Here is a 12,496-nt window from a genome sequence, read left to right on the forward strand (position 1 = left end):
CGTGTAGGTATGAGACTATATAGTTGAAGGAAGGATTATAAGGATTGATATGTACTATCTATACCAATAAAATGCATATTTTTTTCCGGGAGCCCATCACATAAGAACTCCACAGTTAAACGTGCTTGACTTGGAGCACTATTTGGATGAGTGACCTTTTAGGAAGTTTTCTAGGATGCCTGCGAGTGAGGACAAAGCATGCTGAAAAGACTCGTGTTGATTTATGGGGACAGTAGGAAATCCTTAAAGCAGTTATGGATGTTACATACATATTGGAATACAACTTTTATGGCTGGTGTAGACAATATCTAGAGAACTTGTAATGACTACATATTTTTTAATGTTGTATCTTTGATTGGTTCTATTGTTTCCATGACGAAACGTTAGAAATTTTTTATTATTATTAGCCTGAATTTGCATCTCAAAGTAGAGACTCATTCCAATACCCTTTTGCATCCTATAAGTTTTTGGTGAAAAGCTCCAGATGAAGGTTTGGTTGCTTATGAATTGTGATGATCTTGTTTCTCACTTTGACGACAAAGTTTTGCGTGGATCGGTAGAAAGAGACCATGCTAGTGGCTTCTTGTTTGGATTTTCAGTGTACATTGTCGTGTGTTGGATTACTAGTGTAGAGCTTTGAACTATTCTTAAAAATTGTCATCAAATATGTCCTTGATCGAGGTTTGACTATGTTAGGAATTGAATCATATTCTCAAGTTGCACTATATTTGCTCTCAATCAGTTGCTCCTTATCTCATTCTTGCTTTTTTTTTTTTTTTTTTTATGACTCGCATTTTAGAGTTGTTTCATAGTTTGTCAGACTTTTTAGTTAGACACATTTATTGCGAAGCTAACTAAGTAGTGAACACTTTCTCAAAGTTTGAATTTTTTTTATCTAGTAAAAATTTAGTTTTTTTCTCTCTATTTCTAATTTCCCTTCCTTAACTTTGTTGATAGATAAAAGCTCTCTTACCTCTTCTAGAGACTTTTCATTTTATTTTTTCTTATTGTTTGTTGTTGTGGGCTCTCCCCTTTTACTCATAAAAAAACTTAGATGAAGTTTGTGTAAAACTAGTTAAAGTCAAGAATGTAACCGAAAATTAAAATGTGTAACCAGCAAAAATCAATTCATTATAGCAGCTAAATGCGAACAAGTGTGGTAATGGACAATAACAAATAGTCAAAAACGGTCTTAAAACTCTTGGATAGGATATCACATATATTTTATTTTTAAAAAAAGGCATCAACAAAGGGTAAGATAGTGAAAGGCGATCGTTTATTAAAATGTGAAAAAAACACTCATAACCATATCTTGCTTGCATTTCTCACTGAAATTCACTGTTTCGTTATCCCCTTCCTTCCTTTCTAATCTAATAATGTATTTACCGCTACCACCGTTTCGATCCTCAACCCTCTGCAATGGCTCATCGTTTCTCATTCTCCCACACAATTCACATTCCTTCACTTCTTCTCCTTGTTCTCCTTCAGCAGCTTTGGGCAATGGAGTTACTCGAAGACTCCTCCCGATGGCTCGTGTTACTAGAGGAGTTAGGTTCGATGTACCAGTGTCTCTAAACGACGACGTTGAAGAAGAATACCAAGTGGTTTTCGAGCACTGTGTAACGCGGACTCTTCCTCCCGCGCTTACATTGGAAGAAGGTCTTCAGAAATTCAAGGATGCTCTTGAAATGCTGAAGATGTCCCCGCCTTCTTGCTCTACTGGATTCCTTAGGTTTCAGGTATCTCTTCCTATTTATTTCACACATCAATGTCAATGCAGCGTTGTACTATATTCTGCTTCTTTTTGTAGGAATTTGTGTTGTGCTAATGTGGAGTCAATTATTATGTTCTGTATTGGAGAAAATTGATTTTGGTTAAAAATGCTTTAATCTAAAATAATATATGTCTAAATGAGTTCAACAATAAATTTGAGGATAAAAATCACCTGACGAGACAACGTGAAAACTTATCTTCAGATTATAATCTATTTTGGAAGTAAAACAATTCTACCTGAGAATATCTGAAAATTTCTAAGTCAATTCTATGTGTCTTATACACTTTCCTCCTACAAAAATGAATCCAAACATATATTATTAGCATGCTTGGACACGGGCTATATTGTGACATCACTGCGTGACATGGGTCTATGTATCCCAATAAATTAGTTTATAATCTTAGAGTATCTCTTAGTATTAGTTTCCATTATAGTTATTATTATCATTATTTGTTTTCTGATTTTCCATTTTATTTACTATCACGGGTCTATGTATCCCTATAAATTAGGCTTAATGTTTAGTCTATTTTATCAAACTTTTATCAAGTTACTATTATTAAGTTAATATCAAATTATCAATTATATTTTTGCTTTTATAATTGACTAAAACCCCAAATCTTTAACATGAAGCCAAATAATGAAATTGATATCCTATAGTATCCTGTGAGGTCGTATAAAGCAACTGGAAGTTGGGGAGAAAATGTCAGACTGATGATCTTCTGTTATGTGGATGTGTGTGTTTGATTGTTTAGGTGGTGGTGCCTCCGAGTCCTAAGGCGTTGAGTTGGTTTTGCTGTCAACCGGAGTCATCCGTAGTGTTTCCTCTGATTTTTGTTTCCAAAAACATGGATAGTCCCACGTATAAGTCACTCTATGTGAACGGAAGCCGTGGAGTTTTTGGCGTTGGTGCTGCAGTTTCTTTTGTACATTCTTCCCCTGGAAACAAGAGTTCGATCAAAAGGTCAGTTACTTCAATCGTTTTTTTGTTCCTTTTGGTTCCGTTTTTCTCCCTGTCCATGATGGCTGGATATTCAAGTTAATATTTATTGACTCTTTGTGGATATACTAAGGAGACACATGGCTATAAGAATTAGAATGTGAGTGGAGGGCATTACAGTACAATAGTGTTTGGTTAGGGTAAAATGGAAGGGAGTGAAAGGATTATTTTAAATCTTTCTTGTTTGATTGATCTTTGTTTTTGGAGGGCATGAGAACAAATTCCCTTCTTATTCGGTTATGGCTCCTCTCGTATATTGGAGGATTTGGAAGGAGAGAAGACGAGTTTATAAATATTTTAAGTGCATTGACTAAAAACCGACCTTTAAAAATCAGCAATGGATGTAAATGCGTAGTTGCTGTCCTTGAGGCATAAACCCTGGTGTAGTCTATGGTGGATCAAGGGTGAGGGGAAATATTAAGACATATTTGGATCTAAGCAGAACTTGAGTTGTTGTTCATGCCATATGTATCAGCAGCTCACGGAAACATTTATCAGAAGGTGCCATGGAACTTCATTTATAAGTTAATTGTGGTGGTATCTGGTTAAACTTGGAATTTGACTTATTTTGAACTAACCAAATAATGAATTTATTTCTGCAGATACATCTCTACTGATTCTACCGATATAGTGGCCTATGGTTTTATGGATATAAATTTAGATAATGTTTCAGTTTCCATGAATCGCGAGGATGGTTATTTTAGCTTTTTCATCCCCCAGGTATAGGTTTATCAGTATTATAGCCATAGATTAACGTAAATTGCTAACTCTGTATACTTATTGTCACCAAAGTTACAATAATGTTTGATGTCATTACTGACATTTTAACTGTAATTTTTGTCATGACAGATTGAGTTAGCTGAGATGGACAATGTTTCTATTCTGACAATGACACTTGCATGGGATAATTTTTCCCTTTCTAATTTTGAGAAAGTTCTTCATTTGCTCGAAGTTTCACTAAACCAGGTACTTGCAACGCCTTCATTATATGTTTTAGTTTAGTTTGGTTTATTTACATATACCAGTGTTATGAGTTATTGATAGATAACACTATTAATTAATTAGTGGGTTAGTGAGAGTTAGTTAGAAAGTATGAGATGCTATACTAGTACAAATAACAATAAGGAGAGATTATAGAGGTTGATCCAAGATATGCTATAGTCGAACTGAGAGATTACGGGTAGCAGGGTGACTGCTATTCCGAAGATTAATAAAGAAGGTAAATAATTTATACGATAATATAATATATATATTTGTTCAAAAATATTAAATTATTCAATTTTAACGACTTTCTTAATCAATACTAAACTATAGACCTGCAAACAGAGATCAAGAACATAGATGAAAAAATCATTCACAACATGGATTTGAAGTATGCAAGAAGGTAGGATATAAAAAAAGAGACCACAAAATAGAGACCGAGTGTGACATTCCCTGTACATTATGTATTTACATTTTGTAATATAAATTAATACTCATAATTAGTTTTCTTGAATTATGATGAACTACAGGGAGTAAATACATTCAAATATAGGAACTCATGTGTGCCTGATATTATATTTCATTGTGTAGGTTGTAAGTCATGTCTGGTCCTCTTCTAGCGCGGGGAAATCCAAATGCGTAAGAGCTGCCCTCAGAAAACACAACTTGGTAGAAGATAGATCTATTCCAAGGGTATAAGCTCATTTCTTTCCTAATATGTAAGTTTTACTTGAAACAACCAGCTGTAAATATTTGTTTATCTTATTAATCTTCTGGACTTTCTTTTTCATAGGTTTTGACGTCTTGTTAAATACTAATGCTTAGAAGCTATTTTCTTAACCTTTTATATATATATATATATATATATATATATATATAGTGTATATATTTGATTATTGAGTATTTCAGCTATAAGATAGTTATAGTATTATGGAATAAAATATAGACACATGATCATTAATGTTTTACCCAAGGGCATCCAAGTTCACCGTCAAAAGGGTTGGGATTTTTGTAGAGGGATTCTATTCCCCTATACATCCTTCCTTTAATTCATTTATTGCAAAGTTGGTATATAGTTCATTTAAATGTTCCGTTTTTCCTTTATTTATTGCTTTACTATGTCTTTCAATTTATATATTTGAATGGTTCTATGGTTCCAATATTCTTTTATATTAACAAAAATTTCTGAATCCTCAAGCTAGCTCTAAGTTGCTGACTGTTGAACTATGAAGCTCACATACTCCAAAATTGCTAGAGTATTAGGGTTGTACTCATATCTGATTATGACATATGTTTAACTGCTGGCATTATGAGTTTTAGATAAAAGGTGGAGAGAACTTTGAATATTTATGGAGGGGAGGGAAGTAGAGACACGTTTGGTTCAAATGAGGGGAGGGGAGGGGGAGAGGATAAATTTTTAACAGTTTTGTGTTTGGTTCAAGGGGAGGGGAGGGATTTTAAATGGTTTTTTAGTTATTCGGAGCCCCTCCCCTCCAAATCCCTCCAAAATGGAGGGAGAACAAATCCGACTTAAAGAGAGATTTTGCTCTTCCCCTCCCCTCCTAAAATTTGAACCATATACAAAAACTTAAACATCTTCCCTCCCCTCCAACCAAACACACGCTTAGAATCTGGATTGGGCCTAATTCAACCCCACAAAACCGCTTGTAAGATAAGAATTGACCTAGCTTTATAAGGCCATATCTGTTGTCGATGTGGCTCTTTCAACACACCCAATTCCATTCAAGACTAGACATTTGAAGAGTGGATTAATGCAGGTGGAATAACATGGATCTCTACCCACCCTTCACGCACAGGATTAGACATCTGGACCGTGGACAAATACGGGTGGAATAACCTATATCTTTGTCCAATAAGAGACCTAGGGTAGACTCTGATACCATCTTAAATTTGGGTTAGACACAACTCAACCCACAAAACCTACTTGTAAGGGATTATCCATGCTTGATAAGCACTGCATAGGCCATATCTCTAGTCGATCTGGCACTCTCAACAGTTTATATTATGCACCAATATCAACATCTATTTACAAATATTATGCATTTACATAAATATATATTTCTTTTATGAATTAGGGTTAGCATATTTCTTTATTGTTCAAGACTTTTTCGTATCCCTGCATTTGTGCATGTCGTATAAGTATCTAGTATTTGTAACTGCTACTTCTGTTGTTTTCATTGCTTGTTTCCTCGTCTGAATGAATTGCTAGGTCTACATGAACACTGTTGCACTGGGAGGAAGAGAAAGTGTGGGGAACATCATGGAACTGGTATCTTATTTTTCTCATACACAGTTGAAATTTTGATTTTTCATCTGCATATTTTTCTGCAATCTCTGGATGTTGAACAATTTTAGTTTTGATCACCTCTATCGCAGAAAGAGTCTCCGTCTTCTAGTCAATTCTGTGCCAGGCTTTCAGCAACCCTCACTGTTTCAAATAATATGGTACATTTACTTGAAATATTCATTGTATATCTGCCAAAAATACTTGGAAAAAAGACATTTCTGCCTTAGTGATGGACAATAATTTTTATTTATCTGGCTCTTCTTGAGCATATACTAAATTAGCAATGACGGCAATTCAGAAAAGTAAAGGTTGACAAGCCAGAACTTGGCTGCAGTAGAAGAAATACGCATTTAATTTCAGAAGAAGGACCTAATTTCCAAACCTAGCCCCGATTGTTTGTGTCTAAATTCTGTAGTGAACACATATTTCTTTTCTTCTCTTGATTCTTTAACTATCATAAAAAGCATGCACCTATGCTATGCACTTTCTCTTGGATAAAAAACATGCTTACTAGTTCTAGGATCAGATTTATTTTTTGTTCTATCATTAAGTAGATTTAGGATTTACCTTAAGAACACTACAGTAAAGTCTGATGATGTTTGTCCGTGTAATGTCTCTCTTTTATTATCAGTTGGATCATGCCACTGAATTTTCACACTCACTGAACAAAAGTGCCAATATCAATGCTGTTTGGGCATCACTTTTAGTTGAAGAATGTGCAAGACTTGGTTTGACGGTGAGATGAACTGATAAACTGTTAAATCATTATAAATATGCTGTTCTCCTAAAATGGAAGATCCTGATTTATTCTCTCTTCTAGTATTTTTGTGTTGCACCTGGATCTAGATCTTCCCCACTCGCTGTTGCTGCTGCAAGCCACCAATTAATTACTTGTATTTCATGCTTTGATGAGCGTTCACTTGCATTTCATGCTGTTGGATATGGAAGAGGTTCTCACGTTCCAGCAGTAGTAATAGCAACATCAGGCACTGCAGTTTCAAACCTTCTTCCAGCTGTGAGTTCCATTATATAGAATTTTCATTTGACATTATTTATTTGTCATCTTGAATGGCATAATAATTGATTAATTCTAATGATTCAGTTTGTTGTCTTTCTGTGAGCTCCCACTAATACTTGTCATTGAGATGGGTTAATATTTACTGAATTGCACGAGGAATCCCTCAGCATGTATTATATATATATACAAGGTTTACAGTTTGATATTGGGATCTACATTATTAAGGAAAAGTAAGGAAACTTATTGTATCGCAGTCACAACTATAAAAACCAATGTATAATGGCACCAAATAGGAGATACTTTCCAACACTTGTGTTACGGGATTTTATCATCATATTATTAATTTTAGGATGGGGCGGATCCTTATTTTCTAGGATTTGACTAATAGGTTGCTTTGCTGGTTTTTCCCACTTAGTTTTTACTTTTGTCAGAAATAATGTAAATAGGGTAACTATTGGCTGATTCTATGTAATTATGGTAATTAGGGCGTTGAGATACCAAATCAACTTCGGATATGGACAAAGTAGTCCTTACAGGGATTGGATAATCCCTTACCTCTTGGGCCAGCTTTTGATGTTGAGTTAGGTTTATGTAGTCAATAGCTGCTATCAGGCCGTTGCGGGGCATAGCGGCCCCTAGGCGCTACGCGAGACTCCGTAGCGTCGTAGTTTTGATGAGGGGACGTAGTACTGCAAGTAGTGGACATAGCGGCCTCTATGGTGAAGTCCCTGTGAAATTATGCCACCAATTTATAGCCACTCCCCACCCTCCTTTTTTCTCTCTACTTTTTGGTCATTTTTCCGCTAAAATCCTGAATTACAATGAAATAGGGCTCATACGTTTCCTCTATTCTCATTTGTTTTCTTCTCATCCAAAACAGCCGAACACAGTTTGTCTCTTCTCCTTTGAAGCACTTTTTCTCTTCTCCTTTGTAGCACTTTCCGGCGATTGTTTGTTTGATTTTCAGTGGCCCTCCTTGCTCTGCTCAGGTTTTCCTTTTGTATGCAGGTTGTAATGTTCTGTGATGGTTCTTCCTTTGTTCAGGCTGTTTTGCTTGGAAGTGGTCGTTCTTCTGTTCTGCTCAGGTTCTCCCTATGTGCTGTCGCCGTTCTCTGTTTTGTATTCTGACACTGAAATGTCCCTCCATCTCTTCTCTTTTCTCTGACCAAGTCACAGTCAAATCCTTAAAGCAATGCTCAATGTTTTTAAGCCTTGGAGGCTAAAATTTATTTGCTTTATATTGGTTTTGAATATTGATAACGATGAACTTTGATTATTAATTATCTGTCTTTAATTTTGAGCTTTTTATGTGTACGGTATAAATGTTTGCATTGTTTCCCTAAACATAGACATAGATGCCATACTGCTATAGCATTTTTGGGGGGTCGGCCACTATGCTTTTTCTATCTGAGATTAACTACATAGAGTTAGGCCAATTCCCTGTTAGAATATTAGAAAATATCTTATAATATCTTTTATATTATATTAGAGTTAGAGTATCTTGAGTTATTTCCTAAGATCAATTTATAATCATAGAGATATCTTAGAATATCTCTCATTATTATTATGATTTATTCTTGGTTTAGGATTGAGTTTAAGTTTTTCTATAAATAGAGATTAGTATCGAGTCTTTTGTAATCAAGTCACCATTAAGCTATTATCAATAATATTCAAACTCTTATTATTTTCTCTCATCTTTTTCTCTAAAATCTCACAACTTCAACATGGTATCAGAACCTATTTCGATCCTCCTTGAACAATCTTGCCGTTGTTCCGCTGTCGAATTCCCAATAGTTAGGGAATATAATCATAATTTCTCTTTTCCAACATTCCGACATGTTTCATTCGTTTTCGATTCAATTTGCTATTGTGCCGCTGCCACTATTTCCGACAAATTTTCCTGTGAACAGTGTCGTCATCTCCAGATTAGGTCATGCCTGAAAGTGCGTCGCCAAAAGCCGTCACACACGATGCTAATCTCTCATGCAAGTAGATCTGCTGCCGCCGTCTGCTGCTGCCTACCGTCGCTACTGGAAAAGTTTTCCAGCAAGTTTTCTGAAACAACCATTGTCTCTCCTATTTTGGATGCATTTTTTCACTCCGCTAATCGATCATGGCTTCGTTTCATTAGAGTCGCGCTGCTTCCTCTTTGGTGTTTGTCATGCAGTTTAGTTCTTATTAATAGATTATAACAGTGGCTTCTATTCCCACCGACGATTATTCGGGTGGTGTCCCTTTTCCCACAGATGAATCATATTAATGATGACTTATTTTTCCATTGATGGTCATTCTAACACTTTAGCATGACAATTTGTCCCAGATGCACTGGCCCCATCTTTGTCCCAGATGTACTGGCTTTGCCTTTCTCTCCTTGAAGCACGCCTCTCCAATATTATTGGTTTGAAGCTTCCAAATGCAGTTTTTAGAAGAACGGACCTTGCTTTGTTCAATTACTTGCCATGAATTTCTCTCAGGCTGATGATCATATCAGCTATCTAGCTAGGCTATATTTATAGCAATTCTCTCCGACTTCACCTGCATCCCTGAGTTGCTTTTTCATCATTTTTATTATTTTGCAGAGCAAAACATTATTTTCTTGTAACAAACTAAAACTTAGTAAGCTTTAACTTAAAGGGGAGTGTTAGAATATTAGAAAATATCTTATAATATCTTTTATATTATATTAGAGTATCTTGAGTTATTTCATAGGATCAATTTATAATCATAGAGATATCTTAGAATATTTCTCATTATTATTATGATATATTCCTGATTTAGGATTGAGTCTATGTTTCTCTATAAATAGAGATTAGTATCGAGTCTTTTGTAATCAAGTCAGCATTAAGCTATTATCAATAATATTCAAACTCTTATTATTTTCTCTCATCTTTTTCTCTAAAATCCCACAACTTCAACAAGCCCAAATTCCAAGATGGTATTAGAGCGTATCCTAAATCTATTATTGGGCCACATATATTTGTCTGCACTCTGAGTGTCTAGTCCTGGGTGTATAGGGTGTTGTTATTGGACAGCCTGCTTTTGCCCATGTTTCAGATGTCCACTCTTGGGTGTGAGGGATGTGTTGAGATACCACATTGACTAGAGATATGACAAAGTAGTCCATATAAGGCTTGGAAAATCCTCACCTCTTGAGCTAGGATAGTGTAAATCCCTATATTTATGACTATGTATATACTTCCTCCGTCTCACAATGAGTGTCGTTTTTGCTAATTTCAAAAATTAAGAAACGACTATAAATAAAAGAGAAAAAAAATAGTAATTTTACGAAATTATCCTTATTAACAGTTAGTGTGTTTCCCACTCTCATAATCATCTCTTTTCCTTCTCATCAACTTGAATTGTAGTATTCATTCACATGAGGGATATGTAGCTCAAGATAGTTGAGATACAAATATTATTTTGATCACTTTAAGTGTGTAATAAAATGGGCAGGTTGTGGAGGCAAGTCAAGATTTTGTGCCGCTTATTTTACTTACAGCAGATCGACCTCCAGAGCTGCTGGATTGTGGAGCAAACCAAGCAATTGATCAGGTTAAAGCCATCGATGTTCTTACATATTGTGATGCATTGCATGTGTATATCAACATATTATTTGGTTCACTGATGGTTATACTGATATGATGCTGAGTTCAGGGGTTTAGAGATAGGCAAGACCTCCAAGATTCATTTACTTTCTCAAACCAGAAAAAATTTGCATTAGTTTTTAATTTTCTATGAATTGTATTTTAATGGACATTATTCTCTTTTTTTTACTTTGATATATAATGTTTGACCTCAAATTGGTTTCTGAAATGCTTTTTCTTCCAGAAAGTGGAATAAATTTCTCTGCTTGTGCACCATAGATTGAAGATAGATGACAAAGGCATATGAAATAACTTGTTGCTTTAACCTCAATTCATATTCGTTTTTTGATATAATTTCTCAATTATTGTTTAGATTTTTTGTTTCATTTTTCTTCTTGGTTTGTTAAAAAGGAGATGTTCATGTTTTCAGGAGAATATTATCCTTCTATTAATGTCTATCTTAACGTGGAACAATTTTACCAAGAATACGTCTTGGAATTTCCTTTCATTTCTATTTACAAGGAGAAAAAAGGGTAGTTAGATGTTTGAGCCCTGTATTGAGGAGAGACAAATGTAAATCTCTTTGTATGTGTTCATTGATCCCTAAGGTTTTTCCTATCTTGGACTGGGGCACTATCTTCACACCCTAAGTTTTTTTATATAAAAAAAGATGCATCAGGCCACTAAGCAGCAACCTTGTCAATATCCCAAGATCCATTCTCTATCATTATTTGTGGATGTTGGAAAATATAATTCACTGTTGTATCCTCTGCATTAACTTTGACAACTGTATAAATATTATATACTGTTGTTTTTTAATACAAATATAGTTAGTTTCTCTGGCATGTAGATTTGTTGTTCCAAATGGTATATTAGTTTGTTTTGACTGTTACTCAAGATATACAGTGAATTTCTGTATCAGGTGAACCATTTTGGTTCTTTTGTGAGATTTTTCTTTAATCTTCCTGCACCCACAGATCAGATTCCTGCAAAGATTGTACTTACTACTCTTGATTCTGCTGTACATCGGGCAACTTCTTCTCCGTGTGGTCCCGTGCATATTAACTGCCCTTTTAGAGAGCCTTTGGAAAGCAGTCCCCTCGAATGGTTGTCAAGCTGTTTAAAGGGATTAGACTTCTGGATGACTAATGCTGACCCATTTACCAAGTATATTCATATGCAACTATATCATCCAAGTATAAATGCTTCTGGCGAAATGATTGAAGTTTTAAATCTGATTCTAAGAGCAAAGAATGGTCTTCTACTATTTGGTGCAATCCATACAGAGGATGAAATGTGGGCTGCTCTGCTTTTGGCTAAACACCTCCAATGGCCTGTTGTAGCAGATATCCTGTCAGGGTTGCGGTTGAGAAAGCTTTTAACTTCTTTTTCTGATATGGAAAGAAACTTTATATTTGTCGATAATCTTGATCATGCTCTTCTCTCAGATTCTGTCAAGAGATGGTTGAAGATTGATGTAGTTATTCAGGTAATACTTATTCACCGATCTCTTTTGATTCATGTATTTCCTTGTATAGTTTTTCTTAATATATCTGTACTTTTTCTTCTCATATTCATTTTCGGACACAATCTACTTCGTTATAGTTCCACGTTTTTGTATTTGGTCCAGATAGGAAGCAGGATAACCAGCAAACGCGTCTGTCAAATTCTTGAGGAATGTGCTCCTTTTTCATATATTATGGTTGACAAGCATCCACTTCGTCATGATCCATCACATATTGTAACTCACCGGATACAAACTACCATTTTTGATTTTGTGAGCTGTTTACTTAAGGCTACTGTTCCACATTCAAAGAGCATGTGGAGCATTTCC

General features: G+C 35.2%; 1 protein-coding gene across 1 annotated transcript in view; it reads left to right on the forward strand.

Annotated features, from left to right (window-relative positions):
• The first annotated feature begins 1,255 nt into the window (after positions 1-1,255).
• Positions 1,256-12,496, forward strand: part of LOC101508711 (protein PHYLLO, chloroplastic) — a 44,819-nt gene continuing 33,578 nt past the window's right edge. The window contains 12 exon segments of the mRNA XM_073370894.1: positions 1,256-1,739; positions 2,527-2,735; positions 3,374-3,491; positions 3,621-3,737; positions 4,344-4,445; positions 5,983-6,042; positions 6,150-6,218; positions 6,692-6,796; positions 6,881-7,075; positions 10,532-10,630; positions 11,585-12,151; positions 12,293-12,463. Coding sequence (XP_073226995.1) covers positions 1,377-1,739; positions 2,527-2,735; positions 3,374-3,491; positions 3,621-3,737; positions 4,344-4,445; positions 5,983-6,042; positions 6,150-6,218; positions 6,692-6,796; positions 6,881-7,075; positions 10,532-10,630; positions 11,585-12,151; positions 12,293-12,463 — 2,175 coding nt within the window. The 5' untranslated portion in view covers positions 1,256-1,376.

The sequence above is a fragment of the Cicer arietinum genome, chromosome 7 (assembly GCF_000331145.2).
Source record: "Cicer arietinum cultivar CDC Frontier isolate Library 1 chromosome 7, Cicar.CDCFrontier_v2.0, whole genome shotgun sequence".
Classification (NCBI taxonomy): Eukaryota; Viridiplantae; Streptophyta; class Magnoliopsida; order Fabales; family Fabaceae; genus Cicer; species Cicer arietinum.